Raw genomic sequence first — 26,336 nt, forward strand, 5'->3', positions numbered from 1 at the left:
CATGCTCTTGTTGCATCTAGCTATGAAACGGCATTTCTTTAATCCTAAACAGTATAAAATATCCTTATATATTTTATACAAAATTGCCCTATAATATAAATCAAACAATATATTGCATAAATATTCTTAAAATATAATTCTGGATAAATATATATATATTAACACACGCAAACGCTCGCGCGCATAGAGGATTTGGAGTTATTAAATATCATGGCAGTAATGAACCATAGAGTCCTTATCTTTGTTGTGACAAATACGCGCATACATATATATACACACACACACATACACACACACACACACAGATTAATAAAAAAAATTTAAATACAATTACCTAAAAAATATATAATAATTACTAAAATTATTACCTAGCATATAATTGCACAAAATATACGTTTCAATACAATTCATAATATCACTCATGTGCTCTTCTCTTTTTCTCTCTTTTTCCAGCATAAGCATGAAACTTCCCATCGTTCGATTTTTGTTATACAAAAAAAATCTGCAGTAATAAGTACTTATATTAAATTGTTGCAGCAGTATGAATAAATGAATAAATCAAGGACATTCGGAGTATTTCCGAAGCGAAGAAAAAATCTCTCTCGCTGTATACTGTTTAGGGTCAAGGATAATCACCGAAGAATTTGATAATATGAGCAGACGATGTGAGGAGGCTACGCTGCCACTTCGCCAAAATTCGTGTGACCAGTGTCCTTAGCGTGCTGTTGCGCCGCCGCCTGTCCGTTCAGTCTAATTTTGCAGTCGATGCACATCAAAGTGAACTTTTGTACATCCGTAAACTGACGACTCGATCTTGCTTCTCTCGCGAGCTGGGCAGCTTCCAGCAACATCCTTTCATCTTCAGTAGGAAAGATCGTTTGAATGCTGCCGCTCTGATAAAGACGCGTAAAAGTCACAAAATCGTCAGCAAAAGAAATTAATTCTAAAGATTGAGAGAATTCTTTTTAAATATTCAGAAGAAAGGACAAAATCGCTTAATTCTTCTAGATATTGATAAAATCTCAGACGATTTGCGCTAAGAAAACTTCAAATATTGATAGTAAATTAAAGAAACTTACGTCAAGCGGCTCCAGATAAAGTGGATCATAGTGGATGCCATCAAATATGAGAAAAACCCGTTGGGCGTAATGTTGGTCCTCGCCAAATCTGTTAATAATTGCATTAATGCTATCAATCACCGCTATCTCTAAGCCATAGAACTTGGACAGGATTGACAACTCGATGGCGCCGCCCCAGGAATCTGCTTTGAGGATCCATTTGCAATAATCAGCATTCGGTCTGCCCAGAAATGCTTCCGAATATTCGTCCGGATCAGCTGCCACCGCGTTTGCTATAATCTCTCTCATGAAACTGGCACAGCTGGTGTCAACCTTCCCTGAAGAAGTATTAAAGCAGCAATTATTATAATTTATAGCTTTCTAAAATATTTATTAAATATTATATTTTCTTTTACAAATGCAATCTTAAAATTATTCCTGAATTATTACTTTGCCCCATTTTCATTTAGTATTTATACGTCTAATTTATACAGTTCTTGAAAATGTAATATTTACTATTTATTAAAATTTATTAAACTACTATTTATTAATATTTGCTTTTTGAAATTGCAATTATGTTATACAAATATATTTTTAACATTTGTTTTTTCATATTGAAAAAAAATTATTTAAACCTTTTGTTTTGGATATTTGATTTACTTTATATTTTAAATGTCTTTTAATATTTCCTCACCATTCAAAACATAGCCCACACTGGTGAAGAGGCAAGAGTTGTCTGCAGGCACGACTTTCCTCATAAGCACACCGGGAGCATTGGCGAAACTTTCCTGATCGACAATGTGTGATCGTCCAAAATCGTTGGATCTAAACATGATCTGTAAACATGATGCTTATATGAGATAATTTTTCTCTTGATTTTTGACATTGAATAAAATAATTAAATATGAATATCTCCTAATATGACAAAAATAATTTTATTCGTCATACATTCATGTTTAAATAAAAACAGGAATAACTGAAATAATTTTCAGATTGTGAGTTTTAATATTCTATATTAATATTTTTATATATTAATTTTTATATATTAATATTTTTATATATTAATATTTTTAGTTTTAAAAAGAGAAAAATGTAAAAAAAAGAGGAATTTGTTATTTAAGATAAGGATAGATTTCTTAATAGAATTTATTTAAAAAAAATTGCCATTTTCAGGAAGAGATTATCATCACATTATATTAGATGTATAAATAAGTTTTTTCCACTATTTTTTATATAATTCAATGTTTATTGAGCAATTAGACATGTACAGAACAATTATGAAAATAATTTTTCAGCTTTCTTTCATCTTTTGATATAAGTTTAAATTCTGAATCAATAGAAACTATAATCTTTACTTGCGATGGATTCATCAAATAATTATCTTATTTCTTTGACATTTCTAAATTTTCTGCCAGGCAAAACATACTTTATCAACCAAAATAAATAACAGTCTGAAGATACTATATTCAATTATGAATATGATATAATTGAATGATGATATAATTGAATATACTATATTCAATTTATTGGAGTCTCAATAATGTACCCCTGATCAATTCTGCCATATGAGGCAAACAGTACAAGCAAAAATTTAACTGAGTAACAATCTTTCCCTCTAAAGGGTCATTTTCTTTTCAACTTTTTGCTTAAAATAACTAGCGACAATAGGAATCTACAATAATTGTTTCAGCTAGTTCAAATAATTCGTAGTAAATCATACCCAACTATCTTGCTCAATATCAATTGATCAAGAATATATTATTGAAACTTGGCTAGAGAGGATCTTTTACTTCATTCGCATGTTTAATGGACATAGCACCATTAAATAGTAATTTTTTCTAATTAACGTAGCATGTTATATCTGCTAAAAAAATTCAGAAATGTCAAAAAAATAAGAAAATAACTTGATAATAAATAAATTCATTGCAAGTATAGACCAGAATTTATTCTACTGATCCAGAATTTATAATTTGCTTGAAAGCTGGAAGAAAATCCTGAAAAATGACAGAGATTATTTTCACGAAGTATAATTTATAAATAAGTAATTAACATAATAAATAAGTATAATTTGTCACTAAACATAAAATTTCATAATTAAAATTAATAAAAGTGGTTGATAGATAACAATCAAAATAAAATAAAGATAGGATGGCGAAGCCACTGCGCTGAGATGGACGAGGTGTATAAAAAGATAAAAAATTGACTTATCAGTTTTCAAACATAAATTAAATTTCATCAAAAATAGTAGAAAATTTATTATAGTACACCTAATAATTGTTCGTCGAAATATTAATGCAATCAATTACATAATGTCCTATGTATACTTACCTAAGCGTACTCAAAAAAAAAAAAAAAAGACGAGTGTACGTCTCTTTATTTACCCGCAGTATTTGCTGTAGATAATTTCAAAATTATCTAGATAAAGATAAAAATCTGTAAATTTATTTTAGATGAGATAAAGATGATTTTGCTTTTACTTAATCTAAATGAAAGATGAGATAATTATTGCGATAATCTAGATAATTATCTAGATATTTTTGTTTATTTTAGAAGACTATAAATATTTGTAAAAAATGTGACGCAAATTATAAATGGGATATTAAAAATATTATAAAATCATAAACACATATTCTTTCTCTTTTCCTAAAGAATATTTAATATTATAAAGAAATAATAGCAAAAAGGTATATAAATGATATGATAAATATTTATTTATTAATTTATATTTATAATATATTTATAATATATTAATAATAATAATAATAATATAAACAATATATTTTAGATATTTTAGATAGATTTTTAGAAGCTTGCCTGGAAAACTCTTTTGCATAATAAAAACGTCATCTTAGACAATTTTTAGATAAGATGACATATATTTTTCATCTAAGATAAAGATAAAGATACTTTGTATTTCTTCATCTAGTTAAAGATAAAGATGATTCATTTCTTTATCTATCTTAATTTTATCTAAATACCAGCAAACACTGTTTACCCGATTGCACGAACCTGTTTCTCCTCGACGATGAGGGTGTCCCCGGAGATGATGCCGATGCGTTCGATGGTGGCGTCGGTCGCGTCCAGATTGACAGGCTTGGGTGGGAAACCGGAGAGCACGTGGAGGGCGGCGACGGGTACCCCGGTAAGCTCGGCGAGCTTCGCCTTCAGTTGGAACACTTTATCGTGGGGAGCGAGGCCATTAACGATTTTCTGACCCGACTTGGTCTTCACCCGGAGTACAAAGCCCGCCATGACGATGATTTCGCCTGCGACTGAAGACGACGGATGTGTGACAGCTCTCGGTCTCGGAGCCCTCCGCCAATCAGCTGATCCGCACGTGCCTTCGCGGCACCCTTGCTCCTGTCAACGTCGCGCTCGATCTCACCTACGTCTGCGAAAGCGCATCGTTATCGTGCCAGGATTCGTGATAACAGCAAGCTACTGACAGCCGGCCGCTGATTATCGCGAATTTACGCGAGCGAAGTGAAGTTGCCGAGCTTGAGATTTTTGGGATCCTCTCTTGGGAAGTTCTCTATCCGACAGCCAATCGGCTCGTTCGACTAAACGGTAATCCCAGAGGCTAGAATTTTTGGCATAACGAATATTATTGACAGTAATTCACGAGAATATAATCATGATAAGTTATTCTTGAATTCATTTGTAGATTTTTTTTTTGAATTACCATCTTGAAATATTTGTTCAACAATGTTTTTGGGAAGGATTTTACCGAAGCGAGTTTTTCGCGTCGGCCAATCAGAAAATCGACAAGTATGGATATTCCCGTACGATGTGATTGGCCGCATTCGGCGTACTTAAAGGCGTATTTTCATGCTACTCAATTTCAAAGACATTACGTGATTAAAAATAAAGATACCAATTCGTCATTTTTTGGTCATGTGACGTGTTTTGAAACTGAAAATGAGTGTCGAGTGCATGAATGTAAGAAATACAGGACAGAGTGTATTGCTGCGGGGGTAAAGCTCAAAGGGTGAGGGGAAAGAAATGTCTACTGCAACGGAATATGAGGCATGTAAGATGGCTAGATCCCCATTTGCCGCTGGTTTCTAGCGTCAATGAAAAAGCCGTTTTAGATGTTATAAGGAAAATACTTTATACTTTATTAATAAACCAACATTTGAAATATTTTTAAAATTAAAAAATATATAGTCTCTGTTTTAAGATCATGTATAGAGTAAATTTAAATGAATTTTTACTTGATAAATTTAATTTTGTTCCAGCAGATCATATTCTTAACTGTCATAATTTGCGTCAAAAATTATTTTAAAAATTTGTTAGCTTAAGACTAAAATTTAAAAACAAAAAAACTGTATTAATTAATCGTAAATATTACGATAGCAAATCGATGATGATGCATAGTTTAAAATAAAATAATGTATTACTTTTTACATGTATAAAATAAATAATTAATATATACAAAAAATATTTTTTGTGTATATGTATATACAGGGTGACCCATTTTAACTTAGGCAGCCAAATAACTCGAAAAATAAGCACACTACGAAAAAATGGTTAGAATCAAAATTTCGTCATTTCAAGGGGGACGTACAATGACGTTAAAATCAGCCCCCCCACCCCTCCCCCTGGGCGGTGAGGGGGAGCAAGTTTGAAATCTTAAATGGAACTCCCTATTTTTCATTGCATATTCTTGTAGCTTATCTCGAGAACTTTCTAAAACACTATAATTAAGTATCTTTTTATTAAGTACTTTTTGAGTTATAAGGCTTGAAATAATTTCTTAATTTTACATAAACCATAAAATATCTAGTAAACCATTCATTTTTCGATTATCTTACCTTCATACTTTTATGTACAAAATAATGAGAGGAATCAATTGGTGTAAAGAAAACATACAGTTGTTTTTAAGAAAAAATATGGAATTGTTAATTGCAAATTACATATTTTTTCTTAGAAACAACTATGTGTTTTCTTTACATCAATTGATTCCTGTCATTATTTTGTACATAAAAGTATGAAGGTAAGATAATCGAAAAATGAATGGTTTACTAGATATTTTATGGTTTATGTAAAATTAAGAAATTATTTCAAGCCTTATAACTCAAAAAGTACTTAATAAAAAGGTACTTAATTATAGTATTTTGGAAAACTCTCGAGATAAGCTACAAGAATATGCAATGAAAAATAGGGGTTCCCATTTAAGATTTCAAACTTGCCCCCCCTCACCGCCCAGGGGGAGGGGTGGGGGGGGCTGATTTTAACGTCATTGTACGTTCCCCTCGAAATGACGAAATTTTGATTCTAACCATTTTTTCGTAGTGTGCTTATTTTTCGAGTTATTTGGCTGCCTAAGTTAAAATGGGTCACCCTGTATATATGTTATTTACTTTTTATTTCTTATTATTTTTTTAACTATTAATTGATTACTTCAATTTAATTACTCATCAAAGTTTATATTTTCAACTCATTCACTCATTCTTTCTCTCACTCATTCATTCATTCACTCTCATATTCAATTATTATATTTAAAAAAATATAAACATTTTAATTTTTCTTATTATTTAATTTTTTAAATATGATAATAATTTCCGTATTTTTTAAATATTTAATAATTTATTATATTTAATTTATTATATTTGATAGCAATAGAAATTTCATAAAACTGGCGCGAATTGAAGAAAAATGGCGGACCAATCAGAGCTTGCTTATGTCCAGACTCTGATTAGGGAGCGTATCGTTTGCCCACGTCCCGATTGACCACAGTCAATCATATCGACCTGTGCCTAGGGTAACCAGCAAAGATTAACCAATCAGAGAGTCCTATTTTGAATCGGCCAATTGGCGACGTGGGCAATCGAATCCCGTCCCTCTTAGAGAACCTCTAGGAGAGAGAATGGACAACTGATCAAGCTTTTTCATGATTGGCTGGCAGAAAATGTATCAATTTTAGCTATTGCGATGCCAATGCAAAATATGATGACACACAAATAGGACACACATGACACACATATATTAACCTATTTGTGTGTCATCATATTTTTGCATTGGCGTCGCAATAGCTAAAATTGATACATTTTCTGCCAGCCAATCATAAAAAAGCTTGATCACATGTCACATGATCAGTTGTCCATTCTCTCTCCTAGAGATTCTCTAGTCCCTCTAATTAGAGGGGTCTCTAATGAAAACCTACCCTTAAGGCTTTAACCTTGATCATCGAGTCCACTATCTATGTTCACAGTGTTCCATGGTTTAAGACGCGTCGTATGATATATGGCGTGTGATTGTTTGGTTTTTTCGTCGCGCGTGAATGGCTGGAAAGAACGTGACGAGGGTGAATGTAGCGTTATTTCGAGACGCTTCTTCTGTTCATCCAGTGACAATGAGATGATACGTGGCTGCAATCGTGCCAAGATCTAAGAACACTGATAATTTCGAGGCTACAAGTGAACTATGTTCTTAGAATGGCCCATGCCATGATCTGGAGCGATTTGTTTATTGTCATTTCTATTCTATGGTGCGGCACATTTTCTAGCCATGGTAAGGAGAATTGGTCTATCAAAGTTCCCGTCATTTCTTTTTTTTATTTTATTTTTATTTTTAAAAATTTTATTTTTTATTTTTATTTTATATTTACATTTGTGACTTTCTCTCTTTTTTTAAGCCAATTAGTTAATTTACTTTTGATTTGTATATATTGTGAATTTTTCATATTTTTCATATTTTTTTACATTTATTATAATTTGGACAAGTTGCTATTTTTATTATATTTTATTATTTTTTATATTTATATAGGGTGTCCCATTTTAATGTCCCATGCCAAATAACTTTCTTATTTTTAATTTTAGAAAAAGATGTTTCAGACGAAAGTTGTATGATTTCTAGGAGGACATAAGATGGTGCCATTAGTTTGACCTTAAAGAGTCACACGAAGGTTACGTGAAAGTCATTTTGAATTTCTTAAATGGAACATCTTATATATTTTTGCATATTCTTGTAGCATATCTCGAGAGCTTTCCAAAACACTATTGTTAATTGCAAATTACGTATTTTTTCTTAAAAACAACTGTATGTTTTCTTTACACCAATTGATTTCCCTCATTATTTTGTACATAAAAGTATTAAGGTAAGCTAATCGAAAAAATGAATATTTTACAAGATATTTTATGATTTATGTAAAATTAAGAAATAATTTCAAGCCTCATAATTCGAAAAGTGCTTGATGAAAAAATGTTTATTTATAGTGTTTTGAAAAGCTCTCGAAATAAGCTACAAGAATATGCAACCTTCATGTGACTCTTCAAGATCAAACTAATGGCACCATCTTATGCCTCTCTAGAAACCATACAACTTTTGTCTGAAACATCTTTTTCTAAAATTAAAAACAAGAAAGTTATTTGAGGTGGGACATTAAAATGGGATACCCTGTATTATATTTTGAATAAATCACTTTTAGGCTCACCTATTCTTCTCTTTGCCACACATAAGGACCTCAGAATGGCTAATGTGTCTCGCAACAACAAGGTCAATATCATTATTAAAGAGCTATCGGAGGGTGCGGCGCTGGATTTCTATTATGAACGCGGCTTGATCTGCTGGTCCGATAGTGGTCTGGAGATGATACAATGCGCACACTCCAATGGCACGTATACAAGTGAAAGAATGACTGTGGTGAACTCCAGACTGATATCACCCGATGGTCTTGCCTGTGATTGGTATACGGGCAAGCTATATTGGACGGATGGCGAGAAAAATCTGATCGAGGTGACTAGTATCGATGGTCGTCATAGGAAGGTGCTGTTCTGGACGGACATTTATCAGCCACGCGCGATTGCTTTAGCACCGATGAAGGGTCTTCTTTTCTGGACCGATTGGGGCGACATACCTAAGATCGAACGCGCCAGTATGGATGGCGATCCGAGTACACGCGAGGTGATTGTGTCCGAAAATATATTCTGGCCGAACGGTTTAACAATAGATTATCAGCACGAACTCATCTACTGGGCGGATGGCAGACTGTGGTTCATCGCTGTAATGGATTATCACGGTCGCAATAGACGTACATTAATTAGCAAGGGCCTGGACTATCCATTCGCTATCACTTTCTTGGAGGATCGATTGTATTGGACCGACTGGAAGACCTGGTGCATCCACACGTTCGACATGCGTCAGTCACAATACACGAGTCCGCGCGAATTATTTCATGGAGAATATATACCTGGTATATTTATTATACCTTTGGTCCAGGATGGACCAAAAGTCTGGATACAGTCGAATATCTCGTATAGAATGCATTTTAGAACAAAATGCTTTAGACAAAAGTTGTAAGGATTAAAAAGATGTATTTAACTGTATTATCCATTTGACATTGAGTGGCGTCACCAAGGTCAGGGCAAGGTCAACTTGAATTTTTTAAATGGAACCCCCTATTTTTCATTGCATATTCTTGTAGCTTACCTCGAGAGAGCTTTCCAAAACACTATAATAAAGTATTTTTCTATTGAGTGCTTTCCGAGTTATGAGGCTTGAAATCATTTCTTAATTTTACATAAACCGTAAAATATCTTGTAAAATATTCATTTTTCGATTATTTTACCTTAATAATTTTATGTACAAAATAATGAAAGGAATCAATTGGTGTAAAGAAAACACAGTTACTTAAAAAAAAATATTTAATTGTTAATTGCAAATTACATTTTTTCTTCGAAATAACTATGTGTTTTCTTTACACCAATTGATTCCTCTCATTATTTTGTATATAAAAGTATTAAGATAATCGAAAAATGAATATTTTACAAGATATTTTACGGTTTATATAAAATTAAGAAATGATTTCAAGCCTCATAACTCGGAAAGTACTTAATAAAAACTAACTTAATTATAGTGTTTTGGAAAATTCTCGAGATGAGCTACAAGAATATGCAATGAAAAATAGGGGGTTCCATTTAAAAAATTCAAGTTGACCTTGCCTTGATCTTGGCAATGTCACTCAATGTCAAATGGATATTACAGTTAAATACATCTTTTTAATCCTTACAACTTTTGTCTAAAGCATTTTGTTCTAAAATGCATGCTATACGAGATATTCGACTGTATCCAGACTTTTGGTCCTGTATATTTATTGTGTAATATATTTCAGTTTCGAGCAAGCATCTCTAAAATCAAAGAACATTTTTGTAATAAATCATTAGACTTATACAGCAAATATATTTTGCATTTTTTCATATATTAATATTTTATTTTTCTGTCTTTTAGGAGACATTAAAGTTTGGGATGCAAGAAGGCAACCTTATGGCGACAATCCCTGCAAATCTAACAATGGTAATTGTTCCCATCTGTGTTTACTGAGTGCGGGAGAGCGCGGTTACAGTTGTGCTTGTCCTACGGGCATCAAGCTACTGGATGATTATACATGCGCCAAGGGACCGCAGGAGCTGCTGCTGGTCGTCCAGCGAAACGAGATCTGTCGAATATCCTTGGACTCGCCTGACTACACTAACTTTGCCCTGCCGCTTACTGGCATCAAGCACGCGATCGCGATCGATTTTGATACAGTAGACAAAATGTTATACTGGACCGATGAACAGGCCTGTGCCATTAGACGCGCTTACTTGGATGGATCGAGTCAAGAAGATGTAATCGTCGCGGAGGTGGTTCAACATTCTGCTTTTTAAAAATACACTGGAATCTCTCAAAAATGTATCTCTAAAAATATTGTATTTTCTCACGCTAAGCCACTTCCAAAACATTTTTGGAAAGCTCTTGAGATGAACTATAAGAATATGCAAAAGCATATAGGGTGTCCCATTTAAAAAGTTGGATGTGATCTTCACGTGACCTTCAGGTAACTCTTCAATGTCAAACTAATGACACCATCTTATGTCCCCCTTCAAGCCATACAACTTTTGTCAAACATTTTTTTCTAAAATCAAAATTAAAAAAGTTATTCGGAGTGATCGATTAAAATGGGACACTGTATTCTTCCTACAATCGCAAAAAAGAGTATTCTGTGCATTGCGTGCTGTTGCGTGGCTGAATCATTATCTCTTTATCCCACATCATTATCCTTCATGTTACTCAGAAGTGGCTTAGCATGAGAAAATACAATATTCCTCTTATTATTACATAAAAGTATTAAGATAAGAAAATAAAAATCGTGAAACGATATCTTTTAATGTCTTGAATTTAACAAGAATGAGGATAATCTGTTAGAATCTATCAGAAGCCCGTATGATTTATTTTTGAGAGATTCTAATGTAAGGTTTTTCACATCTTATATTCTGTCTCCACAACTTTCTTTTGGTTCCCATAGGTAGTGAATCCAGATGGAGTCGCGATAGACTGGATCGCCCGCAATCTGTATTGGACAGACACGGGAACGGATCGGATTGAGGTGGCGCGATTGAACGGCACCAATCGACGTGTACTGGTGAACGAGGATCTAATTGAACCGCGGGCAATCGCGGTCGCACCTGAGCATGGCCTAATGTTCTGGACCGATTGGAACGAAAAGCGGCCTAAGATCGAGCGAAGCAATCTTGATGGCACCGAACGAATCGCACTCATTATCAAAGACATCGTTTGGCCAAACGGCATTGCCCTGGACCTCGAACGCGGAAAAATTTATTGGTGTGACGCCAAGACCGACAAGATCGAGGTAGCCAATATGGATGGTACCGATCGCCGCGAGATTATTACCGACAATCTACCGCATCTGTTCGGTCTGAGTCTGTTGGGCGATTATCTATACTGGACCGATTGGCAGCGACGTAGCATCGATCGGGCGCATAAGCTCACCGGCAGTAATCGGGAAGTCATCGTTGACCAGGTGCCTAACGTAATGGGACTCAAGGCTATACATCTCGGTCGAGTGAACGCCAGCAAGTCGCCGTGCGCTCGCGACAATGGTGGTTGCAGCCATCTCTGTCTCAATAGGCTTCACAATAGGTACAACGGATGTTAGGATGATCGTAAAATTCGGGAGTGTCCCGTTTGAGCACGTTGCGATTGATCACAGCCAATTATATCGACCTGTGCCTAGGGTAACCGGCAACAATTAATCAATCAGGGAGTCCTATTTTGAATTGGCCAATTGGCGACGTGGTCAATCGGGTACCCTCCTAAAATTCTTGATGAGGTTCTTCTTCCGCGCATGTTGTCAAATCGAAATATAATTTTTATTAACGTGGAAAAGCAAAAAAATTATATACATATATATGTTTATGATAATTAAAATATTTAATTTGTGCGTATTAATAAATTTTTAATTTAGAAATAAATTAATAAAATTTCAAACTTACTATAGGTACGTTTGCGCCTGTGAGATCGGTTATGAATTAACCAAGGACAAGCGCACGTGCATCGTGCCAGACGCTTTCCTGCTGTTTGCCAGGAAAGAGAACCTTGGCCGGATCAGCATCGAGAATACCAATAACGATAATATTATACCTGTCACAGGTATCAAAGAAGCCAGGTTAGTACAGCTAAAACATTAAATTGAATATTTTTAGATAAAGTTATATAAAGTGTGTTAGAAATATTTATTAAAAAAAGAACAAATCTATATTTTTTGCGAAGAAAGATTTTTCGAGCAATTGTAATTTTTTTTTTTTACGGATTTTTATATTCAGCATTTTATTATAATGATGAGATGCATTGTCTTTCCGCATCTTAATTGCTTTTTTTGATAGATGTGTTACTTATACAGGGTGTCCCATTTTAATCGATCAGCCTGAATAACTTTTTTAATTTTGATTGTAGAAAAAAATGTTTCAGACAAAAGTTGTATGGTTTTAAGGGGCACATAAGATGGAGCCATTAGTTTGACCTTGAAGAGTCACGTGAAGGTCACATACAACTTTTTAAATGGGACACCCTATGTGCTTTTACATATTCTTGTAACTCATCTCGAGAGCTTTCCAAAACACTATAATAAAGTATTTTTGTATTGAGTGCTTTTCTCTTATTTATGAGACTTCAAATCATTTCTTAATTTTAAATAAATCATAAAATATTTTGTAAAATATTCATTTTTTGATTATCTTACCTTAATACTTTTATGTACAAAATGATGAGAGGAATCAATTGGTGTAGAAAACACACAGTTATTTTTAAGAAAAAATATGTAATTGTTAATTGCAAATTACATTTTTTTTTTTTCGAAACCATTATGTGTTTTCATTACTCCAATTGATTCTTCTCATTATTTTGTACATAAGAGTATTAAAGTAAGATAATCGAAAAATGAATATTTTACAAGATATTTTACGGTTTATGTAAAATTAAGAAATGATTTCAAGCCTCATAACTCGGAAAGCACTCAATAGAAAAATACTTTATTATAGTGTTTTGGAAAGCTCTCGAGATGAGCTACAATAATATGTAAAAGCTCACAGGGTGTCCTATTTGAAAAGTTGGAGGTGACCTTCACGTGACCTTCAAGTGACTCTTCAAGGTCAAACTTATGGCACCATCTTAAGCGCCCCTTAAAACCATACAACTTTTGTCTGAAACATTTTTTTCTACAATCAAAATTACAAAAGTTATTCAGGGTGATAAAATGGGACACCCTGTATTACTTATTTGTTCCATCTCTCTCTCTCTAGCGCCTTGGACTTTGATTTACTCGAGAATCGTATCTATTGGACGGATGTTAAAATTAAAGCCATTACACGTGCCTTTATGAATGGATCGGACATGGAAAGAGTGGTCGATCTCGGCCTAGAATCGCCGGAGGGTCTTGCGTTAGATTGGATCGCGCACAATCTTTATTGGAGCGACATTAACATGCGTAGGATAGAGATGATCAGATTGGAAGGTGGCAGCAGAAAGGTACTCGTGTGGCAAAACCTCATCGAGCCCAAGTCTCTGGCTCTAGATCCTGCGAAAGGGTAAGTTTTCCATCTTATGTTGTTCGTATCATCCTGGAATATCCTTCACAACTCGATAGATCCCAGTAGTTTGACGTTCATTCACTCTTTCATCATTAGCCACATGTACTGGGCCGAATGGGGCGATGCTGGCAGCATAGAGAGAGCTTTATTGGACGGCACGCAACGACAAGTGACTGTCTCAAACATCGGCCGAGCAAACGGTCTGACCCTCGATCACGTCGCGCGAAAGCTCTATTGGGCCGATGTCTCCACGCCCGCGATTGACTGTTTCGATCTTCTCGCACGAAAGAAGGAAGTCATCATCTCGCACGACATAGGCTATCCTTTCAGTATCACGCAATATCGCGATTACATCTACTGGACTGATTGGAACACAGACGACATTGAGCGGGCAGATAAGCTGACCGGAGCGAATCGAACCAAAATCCATGACAAGCTGGAATCTGTGACAGATCTCAAGATATTCCACGAGTCCAGGCAGACCGGCTGGAATCCGTGCGCCATTACGAATGGTAATTGTAGTCACCTCTGCATCGCTTTGCCAGGACCAACCGAAGGCGGTGCTTCCGTCACGCACAGATGCGCGTGTCCCACGCACTACGCACTATCACCGGATAATCGGACGTGCGTGGCGCCTCGGCAGTTTATGATCTACAGTTTGCGCAACGCAATCGCGCGTTACTTGCCTGATGAAGCGCATGACTGTGCGGATGTGGTACTGCGTGTGCCAGGCCTGAAGAACGTCCGGGCGATCGAGTTCGATCCAGTGACGCAGCACGTCTACTGGATCGACGGGCGCACCATGTCGATTCGTCGTGCCCTCGAGAATCGCACGCAGCAGCAGCACAGCAGCAAGGTTGTGGTGTTCACCGGCGGGACCGGGCATCCGTTCGATCTCGCACTGGATCCCCTTGGCAGATTGCTCTTCTGGACATGTAGCGAGAACGACGCCATTAACGTCACGCGATTGGACAATGGCTCGGCCCTAGGTGTCGTGGTGAAGGGCGACAGCGAGAAACCGCGTAATATTGCCATTCACTCGCGGCGGCGATTGCTCTTTTGGACAGACGTGGGCAAGAGGATGCGAGTGATGCGCAGCAAAATGGATGGCAAGGAACGCCACGTGATCGCTGGCGACCTGCCGGAGCAGCCGACTGGTTTGACCATCGATGCTGCGACCAACATCGTCTTTTGGGCCTACGGTAGGCAGATCGAGTGTGCTGACTTCAACGGCGGCAACCGCAGAATTCTAGTGGCCGCCGCTACTAAACAGACTTCGCCGATTCATTTAGCGGTGCTTTATGATCATCTCTACTGGTACGATCGTGATGTCCAGGTGGGTGATATTTCATTTTATGGCTATTTGTTAGAATAGACACTGTCAGTGTTTGCTGGTATCTAGATAAAATTATCTAGATAATTATCTAGATAGAAATACAAAGTATGGCGATATTTGTTAGAATAGACACTGTCAGTGTTTGCTAGTATCTAGATAATTATCTAGATAAAGAAATATATCATCTTTATCTTTAACTAGATGAAGAAATACAAAATATGGCGATATTTGTTAGAATAGACACTGTCAGTGTTTGCTGGTATCTAGATAAAATTATTTAGATAATTATCTAGATAAAGAAATAGATTATCTTTATCTTTAACTAGATGAAGAAATACAAAGTATGGCGATATTTGTTAGAATAGACACTGTCAGTGTTTGCTGGTATCTAGATAAAATTATCTAGATAATTATATAGATAGAAATACAAAGTATGGCAATTTTTGTTAGAATAGACACTGTCAATGTTTGCTGGTATCTAGATAAAATTATCTAGAAAGAAATAGATCATCTTTATCTTTAACTAGATGAAGAAATACAAAGTATCTTTATCTTAGATAAAAAATATGTCATCTTATCTAAAAATTGCCTAAGATGACGTTTTAATTATGCACAAGAGTTTTCCAAGAGTTTAGAGGCAAGCTTCTAAAAATCTATCTAAAATATCTAAAATATATTTTTATTTGGGAAATAATATTACAAATATACTTTATCTTGTACTTGTTTTACTTAAATTTGTGTAATGCATTAATGTATATTTTATAAAAATAATATATGTATTGTTACACATTGATTATTATATTATTAATATATTATAAATATATTATAAATATATTATGGCCGGTATTCATAGTCCGATCTTATATTTAAGATCATCTTAAGTTCATCTTCAGATAATCTGTAGCCAATAAAATAATACATTTAATATTTAAAGATGAACTTAGGATGATCTTAAATATACGGACTATAAATACCGGCCTATAAATATAAATTAATAAATAAATATTTATCATATCATTTATATACCTTTTTATTATTTAAATATTCTTTAGGAAAAGAGAAAGAATATGTGTTTATGATTTTAATATCCCATTTATAATCTGCGTCACATTTTTTACAAATACTTATTTTACAAAGACTTATAGTCTTATAAAATAGACAAAAATATCTAGATAATTGTCTAGATTATTGCAATAACCATCTTTCATCTAGATTAAGTAAAAGCAAAATCATCTTTATCTCATCTAAGATAAATTTACGGATTTTTATTTTTATCTTTATCTAGATAATTTCGAAATTATCTACAGCAAACACTGTACCTTTATCTAACGAATCTAATGAATCGACAGGCGATTGAGGGAGTTGACAAGGTATCCGGCTCAAGTCTCAAGCAAAGCGCCCTGATGTCGACTAGTCGCGCGCTTACGGATCTCATTGCAGTCAACACACCTGAGGACTCGCTCATGGAGACGCATGTGTGTAGCCCGTTCAATGACTACGGTGGCTGTTCGCATTTCTGTATCGGCATCACCACTATTATCGGCACCGGTGCCGACAATGGCGCCTCAGTGTTACCGCGTTGCTCGTGCCCGAGATCCTTGGTCCTGTCTGATGACGGTCGAACGTGTCGTACGGCACCTGCTTGTGGAAACGAGCACTTCACGTGTGCCGGATCAAGTTCGGCTACAGGCAAGGACTGCATCCCTGTCCTGTGGAAGTGCGATGGTCAGACTGATTGTCCAGATGGTAGCGACGAACTGGGATGTCCCATGTGCACCCGCGAACAATTCAGGTGTCAGAACCGTTGTATTGGTTAGTGGACACCAGCTTTTTTTCATCGTTGATTAAGAATTCAATTTACTTTAGTAATATGAAAAATTAGTAGTTTTGAGGAATATTAGAGATTGAGGTCTTTAATGTTTTACATACAGAGTGTTTTATTTTAATTTCCCCAGACAAATATTTCGGAAAATAATGAAAAATCGAAAAAATGTTTCAGACAAAAGTTATATGGTTTCTAGGGGGACATAAGATGGTGCCATTAGTTTGACTTTGAAGAATCACATGAAGGTTACGTAAAGGTCATTTTGAATTTCTTAAATGGAACACCCTATATATTCTTGCATATTGTAGCTTATCTCGAGAGCTTTCCAAAACACTATATGGTAAATAAACATTTTTTCAAGTACTTTTTGAGTTATAAGGCTTGAAATCATTTCTTAATTTTATATAAACCATAAATTATTTTGAAAAATATTCATTTTTTGATTATCTTACCTTAATACTTTTATGTACAAAATAATGAGAGGAATCAATTGGTGTAAAGAAAACATAATTGATTCTTAGAAAAAATATATAATTTGCAATTAATTACATATTTTTTCTTAAAAACAATTATGTTTTTCCTTTACACCAATTGATTCCTCTCATTATTTTGTACATAAAAGTATTAAGGTAAGATAATCGAAAAATGAATATTTTTCAAAATAATTTACAGTTTATGTAAAATTAAGAAATGATTTCAAGCCTTATAACTCAAAAAGTGCCTGATGAAAAAATGTTTATTTATAGTGTTTTGGAAAGCTCTCGAATTAAGCTACAAGAATATGCAAAAATATATAGGATGTTCCATTTAAGAAATTCAAAATGACCTTCACATAACCTTTTGGACATTACGAGCCGCTACGAATAGCAGTCTCAAAGATGCATAATTCAATAGCGTGATATGTATTTTTGGATATCGAATCTAATTTCATTAAAAAAAAATTGAAAACTGACAAAATGATGTTATATTTTAAAATTAGATATTTCAATTTTGCTAAAATTTTTTGATTTCTTTAAGATCAAAAAATTATTAAATATTAATTTTTCAAATTCTAATTACTTTCAGTATCTTCAAAAAAGTATTCTTCAATTAAAAAAATTTAAAGTTATTCGGTCTATTAGTTTTCAAGATATCCATCGCGTCAACTTTTTTTTGTTTTAAGAAAAATGCATTTAAAATCTTGATTTATTTATGTTCTATTCTATTCAATCTCATAACTCCTTTAATTTTACGAATTTTTCAGTAAAATTTGGTTGAATATTCTTCAGATATTTCCCGAAAAATTAAAAAAAAAAATGGATCGATTTTTTTATTCAATTCAATAAATTCATATTTTTTGCATCGTGCTTTCAAATTGCACAAAACGGAGCACTGATACAATTTTTATGAGATACCATATACGTAAAAATTATAATACTTGATCATTAAAAAATTCAAACTCATCAACTTATGATATAATTTCTTTTTCATGATTTTATCATAATAATTTTAAATCTTATTTTACTAATTTTTTAAATTATATTTACATAATTACTAATAAATTTATTAATTAATTTTTATTACAAAGTTATACAATTGAATGAATTTAATCTGTTATATTAATTTTTATTGCTATCTCTTCAATTAAAGTTTTATATTTAACTTAAGAAATGAAATTGCTATTAAAGGACTATGTCCAATTTGAACCTCAAATGAACAGTAATAAATTATATATTAATAGGAGGTAATCAAGAAGTACAAACTAAAAGGTTTTAATTGCCTAATTGAAGTCTGGCGAAATATGTACTTATCTTTCTTCAAATTCTCCTCCCTTATCAGAACTCTCTAATGTCATAAAAATATCACTGGCTGATGAATATCTAGATTTTTTTAAATATTATAAATTTATGATTCCTTTTAGCGAATTAAAATCTAATGAATTTCGTTTAGAACGATTGCAATCTTTTTATTATTTTTTTCTATTTTCTATTTTTTTCTTTTTTTTCTATTTTTTTCTATTTTTTTTCTATTTTTTTTTTTATACTGATATAAGTTGATGTATTTTATCTTTCATTATTCTTTTTGAATTTTAATAATTCTAAGGTAAACTGATAAACTTAATTCAAAATAAAATAAAAAGTAAATAAATATCGAGAAATAAATCTTTATTTGCATAGATCTATCTATGGTGTGCGATGGGACACCGCAATGCTCGGATGGATTGGATGAGGAGCACTGCTGCCAGCCCGGACAATTTCAATGCAGAAGCGGTGTTTGCATCGCCGGGAGATCCATATGCGATGGTTGGGATGATTGTGCTGATGGCAGCGACGAGCTATCGCCAGTTTGTGCTGATCCACATAATCCGCACCGTCAGAACAGTGGATCCAGAGCACCTAGCGAGTCTGGCAAGATGACTTACATCATCGTTATTCTAATAGTAGTGATCGTGGCTGTTGCGATCATTTTAAGTTACTATTACTGCCGCAGAAGGTTATTTTGTATTACATTAAATTATTTAGCAAAGTGTTTCATATAAAGTAAAAAACTTGACATAAATGTTTTACACAAAATTAGGGATTTGAGAGAAAAAAATAACTTCTTTTAATAAAATTTATTTTTCAAAGTCATATTAAAATCAAATTTTTTTAAATAGTTAATTTTTTTTAAATAGGATCGCTGTAATTTTTGTATAAATTCTCCGCAATATTCGACATAAAATATAGGAGGATGACCAAAAAATATAAGCTATTAGTTTACAAAATATTTTAATTTGCGTAAAATTATGTCAAATTAAAATATCTCGTACTCAATTTGTAGCTATTATACTCTTATAATTTTGAACGTCTACAAATATTATGAAGAATTCATGTTTTTTATAAAAAAATTAGGATGGTATTTAAAATAATTAAGTTGACTTTAATATGATTTTAAAAAATGATTTTAATTCACTCAAGATTAACAATTTCTTTCTCTCTAAAACTTTAGATATTCAGCCAGTAATATTTTTGTGGCATTAGAGAGCTCTGATCAGGGAGGAGAATTTGAAGAAAGATAAGTAGATATTTCGCCAGACTTCAATTAGGCAATTAAAACCTTTTATTTTGTACTTCTTAATTACCTTCTATCGATTAATATATGATTTATTACTGTTCATTTCGGGCTGAAACTGGGCATAGTCCTTTAAGCAATTTCTTTCTCTCTATAACTATAAATTTTGTCTGAAACATTTTTTATATGATGTCAAGTTTCGAAGAAACATCTTGTAACTTCATATGAAACACCTTATATATATTAATATACAAATGTATTATATAAATGTATTATTATCATTATTAGGTTTACTGGAAATGAAGGTCTGCCCGATATCTTACATGATTCGGCGGGAGATCCGTTATCGCCGAAACCAAATAATAATCGAACAGTAAAGCCAATATTCGCTTCGCAGAAAAATAACAGGAAGGACGTAGGAACAGGAGGAGGTCTCAAAGCTGGAATGGAAGCCGTAAGGATGTCTATGCTAAACGGGAGCAGTTTTGGTTCTAGTTATGATCGCAGTCATATCACAGGTAGTGTATCTTTAGGAGAGAAAATCATGCAATTATAACAGAATCGCAATCCAAGTAGCTGTATGAAGTACATATCATAGTCTTGAAACATCTATAAAAATTATATAAACTTTTTTTTATTAATTAATATATATATATATATATATATATATATATATATATATATATATACATACAGGGTGTTTCATTTTAATTTCCTCAGGCAAATATTTCGGGAAATAATGAAAAATCGAAAAAATGTTACAGACAAAAGTTGTATGGTTTCTAGGTAACATAAGATGGTGCCATTAGTTTGACTTTGAAGAGTCACATGAAGATTACGTGAAGGTTATTTTAAATTTCTTAAATGGAACACCCTATATATTTTTGCATATTCTTGTAGCTTATCTCGAGAGCTTTTCAAAACACTATAAACAAACATTTTTTTCATCAAGTACTTTTTGAGTTATAAGGCTTGAAATCATTTCTTAATTTTACATAAACCGTAAATTATTTTGAAAAATATTCATTTTTCGATTATCTTACCTTAATACTTTTATATACAAAATAATGAGAGGAATCAATTAGTAAAGAAAACACATAATTGATTCTTAGAAAAAATATGTAATTTGCAATTAATTACATATTATTTCTTAAAAACAACTATGTTTTTCCTTTACACCAATTGATTCCTCTCATTATTTTATACATAAAAATATTAAGGTAAGATAATCGAAAAATGAATATTTTACAAGATATTTTACGGTTTATGTAAAATTAAGAAATGATTTTAAGCCTCATAACTCGGAAAGCACTCAATAGAAAAATACTTTATTATAGTGTTTTGGAAAGCTCTCGAGATGAGCTACAAGAATATGCAAAAATATATAGGATGTTCCATTTAAGAAATTCAAAATGACCTTCACGTAACCTTCATGTAACTCTTCAAGGTCAAACTAATGGCATCATCTTATGTCCCCCTAAAAACCATACAACTTTTGTCTGAAACATTTTTTCGATTTTTCATTATTTTCCGAAATATTTGTCTGAGGAAATTAAAATAAAACACCCTGTATATTAAAACAATTTTTCTTACACGGGAATCTTCGGGAAGATTCGGGTTCGATTCTCGATTCAGCGACTTCGCTCCGATATTTTTCTCGCCTACGTCTCTTCAGGGGGGTTAAGAGGGGTCTTATAGTGTGTTCTCGGATTTGAGAAACCTATATCTTGGCTTTATGCATCAAGTAAAATATAGGCATATGTCATTAATTTTTCAATAAAAACGCGGTTTAATTTTCGCGAATTACTAATCGTTTTAAGTTCACGCACTACCATCCGCCTTGGCTCTTAATAGCTCTTATTCTCAAACAATATTCATTTAGATGTGAGATTCCCGTGTAAGAAAAATTGTTTTAATACATAACAGACCCTGTATATTATTATAATATTAACATCCTGTATATTATTATAATATTCTTATTTCAAGAAATAAAATTTATTTTATTTTGATTCTTAAAAATTTCCTTAATACTACGAGAATTATATTTATATAAGCAATTCCCGTTTCATCGCAGGAGCGTCAAGCTCTACCAGGGGAAGCTCCGCGGGTGGATATCCCCAGGAGACGTTGAACCCACCACCGAGTCCGGCGACCATCGCTAGTTCGACACGTTGCTCGAGCAGCAACGCGTCTCGGTACAAGCCATATCGACACTACAGGAGTATTAATCAACCACCACCTCCTACTCCGTGCAGCACCGATGTCTGCGACGAGTCGGATAGCAATTACCCAGCGCGTTACCGTTATGAGAGTGAGCCGTTTCCACCGCCGCCTACTCCACGCTCTGTCTATCACAGCGACGCGGCGATTAGCTGTCCGCCGTCTCCCAGCTCCAGATCGTCCACGTATTTCAGTCCTCTACCACCGCCGCCGTCGCCAGTGCCTTGAGATTAATCTTGATCAAAGATAGATAGTAATTTTTAACTGACATCAGTATTTCTTTTATTCGATATTAAACAACGTCGCGCGCAGAATACTCGACCAAGATATTCATACAATTACTTAAACAAGATCAAAAATTCAATCTAACAAAATTAGACTTATAGCAATAATATTTGAGAGAGAAAGAGTTATCTTTCATCTATCAGGATTTTTTTTATGATTCCCACCAACTCATTAATCGTCCTTTTTACGGGACAAAGTTTTTATTATTTTTTAATCTTTATTATATAGGAAAAGGAAAATTTTGACGATGAATAATCTTCCTTTAAGCTTTAAGTTTTTTAGAAAAATAACCACAGGTACACAACATACTAAATTATTTCTCAAACGTATTTAAAGTTAACATTCAATACTAATTGAATGTTAACTTTAAATACGTTTGAGAAATAATTGCGTGTTTAGATAGGAGATTCTTTATATATTATAATCATTCTATATAATTTGTGTGTGTGTATATATATATATATATATATATATATATATATATATACATACATATATATTCATAGACATATATATATATATATATATATATATATATATATATATAAAAGTTAGAATAATTATAAGAATAGAAAAGTTTTACTATTTTCGCAATAATTGATGAGAAATTAATTACAAAAAAATTGACTTGGCGCAAATATTAATGCGCTGCAAGAAAAGGCAGTCTGTCGTTATACGATCACTAATATCGAAGAATTTAACGCGATTTATACGTATAATTGTCATTTACATAGCGCTTTTCCCAACGCTTCATCGTACAGCTGATACATGATAGCAGGCTGTTTCTTTTTGCCTAAATATTCGTGAGAGTTGATCTTTTTCAATTAATTTCGCATAATTATTGCGAAAATCGTTAAGTGATTTTTCTATTCATATATATGCGTGTATGCGTGCATGCATATATCCGTATGTATGTTATTATATATATAAACATGTAATATCATTTTATATATATTGCATGATTTATTATAATGGCCTGTAATGTTTTAAACTTAAAAGCAACGAGGCAAGATTTTTAGACTGATATAGAGGAAATATTTACGTAAGTTACCTTAATAATAATAATAATAATAATAATAATAATAATAATAGTAATAATAGTAATAATAATAATAATAATAATAATAATAATAATAATAATAATAATAATAATAATAACAATAGTAATAATAATACCATTTGTGCCTACTATTTACATTTTCATAGTTTTCAATGTACAAAGAGAGAAACATTTTTTACTATTCTATCTCGCGCGGTACTAAATATACATATTTTTAAGCGTAATTTTTTTCTTCATATGAAAATATTACCCAAGGCATTACATTTGTAAAAAAAAATGTATACAATCGTAAGACAGATATAATCAGAAGTAGCGTTGTGTATAGAGGAAGTATTTAACATATCGAGGAGCAACATCCATTTTTCTTCTATTTTGCGGCTATTATTTTGCATTTATTATTTATAATTCAGTTTTTTTAATTGTAATATCCAAGTATATTGTATATTATTAATATTATTATCTGGATTATACATATTATTCTTCTGAATTATTATTATTATATTATTTTATCGTATTAATCGCATGTTATTTGCAATTTAATCGACAAGACTTAACCAAAGGTGCGTCTTATATATTTTACGACTAAATTGAAAACGTTATTTCAGTTACACCCCCGTATAAAAATAGCTTTTATACGGGGTGTAACTGAATACATTTATGATATATGTTTTTTTCAGTTATACCCTGTATATATATTCGAAAAAGTTTACCGTTTTTTATATATCACTTTTCTACGTCTTTCAACAAATATACATAGCTGCGATAAGAAAATGGCACTTGCCTTTTACAGTATTTTACAATATTTTACTATAGTGTAATGTTTTGCGTTAATATTTTATTCATTTATTTGGTTATTTTTTTATCATTATATCTCGCGAAATATACATTTATTGTCGAATTCAAGGACATATCACATATACATATATAAAATCGCAGGTTTTTTGTAAAATTAACTCTTGCAAAAAGATTTAGTTTTTTTTATATAAGCCAAGTCTCTTTGCAGAGCCTATAAAAATTTTGTAGAGAGTCTTACTAAAAGTTTTAGCCTTCTTATAAGAGGGAGTAAATTTACAAAAAGTCTGCATATAAAATAGATTACAAACATCACATAAATAGAAATTATTATGTTAATCAAAAGCTTAGCAATAATTGATTGCGTTTTATTGTATGTACAATATTTGATTACAATGTATATGTAAAAATAACCGGCGTAACGTTAACGCACATATATCCGTTCCTTGCGTAAAAGAAGCGATGTATATTAAATGAACGAATAACCAATGCAGAAAACTCAAATCTGTAAATTTTCGTGTGCAAGTCCGCTTCGCAAGCTTTAATTCGCATTTATTACAGCGATAAGAGAGGAATTCAAATCCCACAGATTACACAGAAATATTATATCCACTGCACTGTTTTCTTCCTATTCGTAAATGTACTTTTTTTAAGGGAAAATTAGGAAAATTTACTAAGAAAAAGAGTCTCTCTTTAAGAGCATCTCTTTTCCTTATTATTCTCCTTATTAATTGTTATTCTTGCTTATTAATTATGTTAAAAATTATATTATATTAAAAAATTCTATAATAATATTATATTAAAAAATTCCATAATAATATTATATTAAAAATTATATTATATTAAAAAATTCCATATCTTCCAAGCATCAATTTGCGAAGCAGACTCACTTGTTTGCCAACAAACAAGTTCGTTTGTTCAATATATATGCGTCTTGAGCATAATCGTTATTTTCAAGAAACTGTGCCATAAACTGTACGATAGTTCTGTACAATATATATGTAATTGTATTTGTACAAATTCTGCAAGGACCTTTACCTCGCGATTTCGAGACAATTTTGAGTGGAGAAGAAGAAGAGTTCAGATTGAAATGATTATTCTCATTCTCTCTCTTTGATATACGCAAAAGACTGAAAAATTTTACTGTCCATATTCTTACATTTTCACACAGACAGTATGTACGTCGTCCATGTAAAATATATTTATAGCTAAAATAAAATTGTTTGTTAATGTAAATATTTTCGCTGGAATTTCTTTTTTCTCTTCGATGCGATCAATCAATACAATGGATTATATATGTATAAAGCAATTTTATGACTTTATTTAATCCTTTGCGTTATGAGAGTCGCTGAGCGACCACTTTTTTTTCGCAGCTTTTCATTTTTTCAACTACTTTTTTAATAAATAAATAAATCCAGTTTTTTCTACAAAATCTCTAGAATATCAATAAATGTAAAACAAATATGAAGTCATTATTAATTGTAAAAATAAGATATCAAATAGTCATTATTAATTGTAAAAATAAGATATATCAAATAGTTAAAATGAATATTTTTTCACAGAGAATTGCATTTTCCATTAATCTATTAAGAAAATCAAAGGGGCAATTTTTTTACGAACTTAATACACTCTAAAGTATTTTTCAGAATTTTCCGCCATGTTTTTGTTATTAATTTTACATCAAAATATAATATTTTCTATACTAAATCCAAACTAACTATCAATTGTATTTTCTTAAAACTTTCTAACGGCTTTTTGAGTCACAATCCAAATCTAAAAGAAAAATTTATAAATTTTAAAATTTACAATTTTCTGTCACATTGGATCCGGCATCTTGAATTTTTTTTTAAATTGAAAACTTTGA

General features: G+C 32.5%; 2 protein-coding genes across 4 annotated transcripts; one reads left to right on the top strand and one right to left on the bottom strand.

Annotated features, from left to right (window-relative positions):
* Positions 1-325: 325 nt before the first annotated feature.
* Positions 326-4,723, bottom strand: LOC105248153 (ubiquitin thioesterase OTU1). Of its 2 annotated transcripts, XM_011252784.3 has the most exons (5): positions 4,068-4,723; positions 1,753-1,894; positions 1,080-1,396; positions 637-893; positions 326-502 (listed from the first exon to the last, which is right to left on the bottom strand). In XM_011252784.3, exons 1-4 carry the CDS (start codon positions 4,308-4,310, stop codon positions 675-677), a joined length of 921 nt encoding a protein of 306 aa, XP_011251086.1. In that variant the 5' UTR covers positions 4,311-4,723; the 3' UTR covers positions 326-502; positions 637-674. The 2 variants fall into 2 exon arrangements, with proteins under 2 accessions (XP_011251086.1, XP_011251085.1); XM_011252783.3 differs by lacking the exon at positions 326-502 and having other exon boundaries at positions 509-893; positions 4,068-4,722.
* A 2,570-nt stretch (positions 4,724-7,293) lies between these two features.
* Positions 7,294-22,911, top strand: LOC105248152 (low-density lipoprotein receptor-related protein 6). 2 transcript variants are annotated; one of them, XM_025411936.1, is made up of 11 exons: positions 7,294-7,571; positions 8,488-9,252; positions 10,287-10,681; positions 11,344-11,978; positions 12,337-12,504; positions 13,637-13,921; positions 14,021-15,260; positions 16,610-17,072; positions 19,242-19,557; positions 20,404-20,633; positions 22,190-22,911. In XM_025411936.1, exons 1-11 carry the CDS (start codon positions 7,496-7,498, stop codon positions 22,561-22,563), a joined length of 4,947 nt encoding a protein of 1,648 aa, XP_025267721.1. In that variant the 5' UTR covers positions 7,294-7,495; the 3' UTR covers positions 22,564-22,911. The 2 variants fall into 2 exon arrangements, with proteins under 2 accessions (XP_025267721.1, XP_019882079.1); XM_020026520.2 differs by lacking the exons at positions 20,404-20,633; positions 22,190-22,911 and adding an exon at positions 20,053-20,145.
* Positions 22,912-26,336: the final 3,425 nt, after the last annotated feature.

This window comes from Camponotus floridanus, unplaced genomic scaffold, assembly GCF_003227725.1.
Source record: "Camponotus floridanus strain SB8 unplaced genomic scaffold, Cflo_v7.5 scaffold454, whole genome shotgun sequence".
Lineage (NCBI taxonomy): Eukaryota > Metazoa > Arthropoda > Insecta > Hymenoptera > Formicidae > Camponotus > Camponotus floridanus.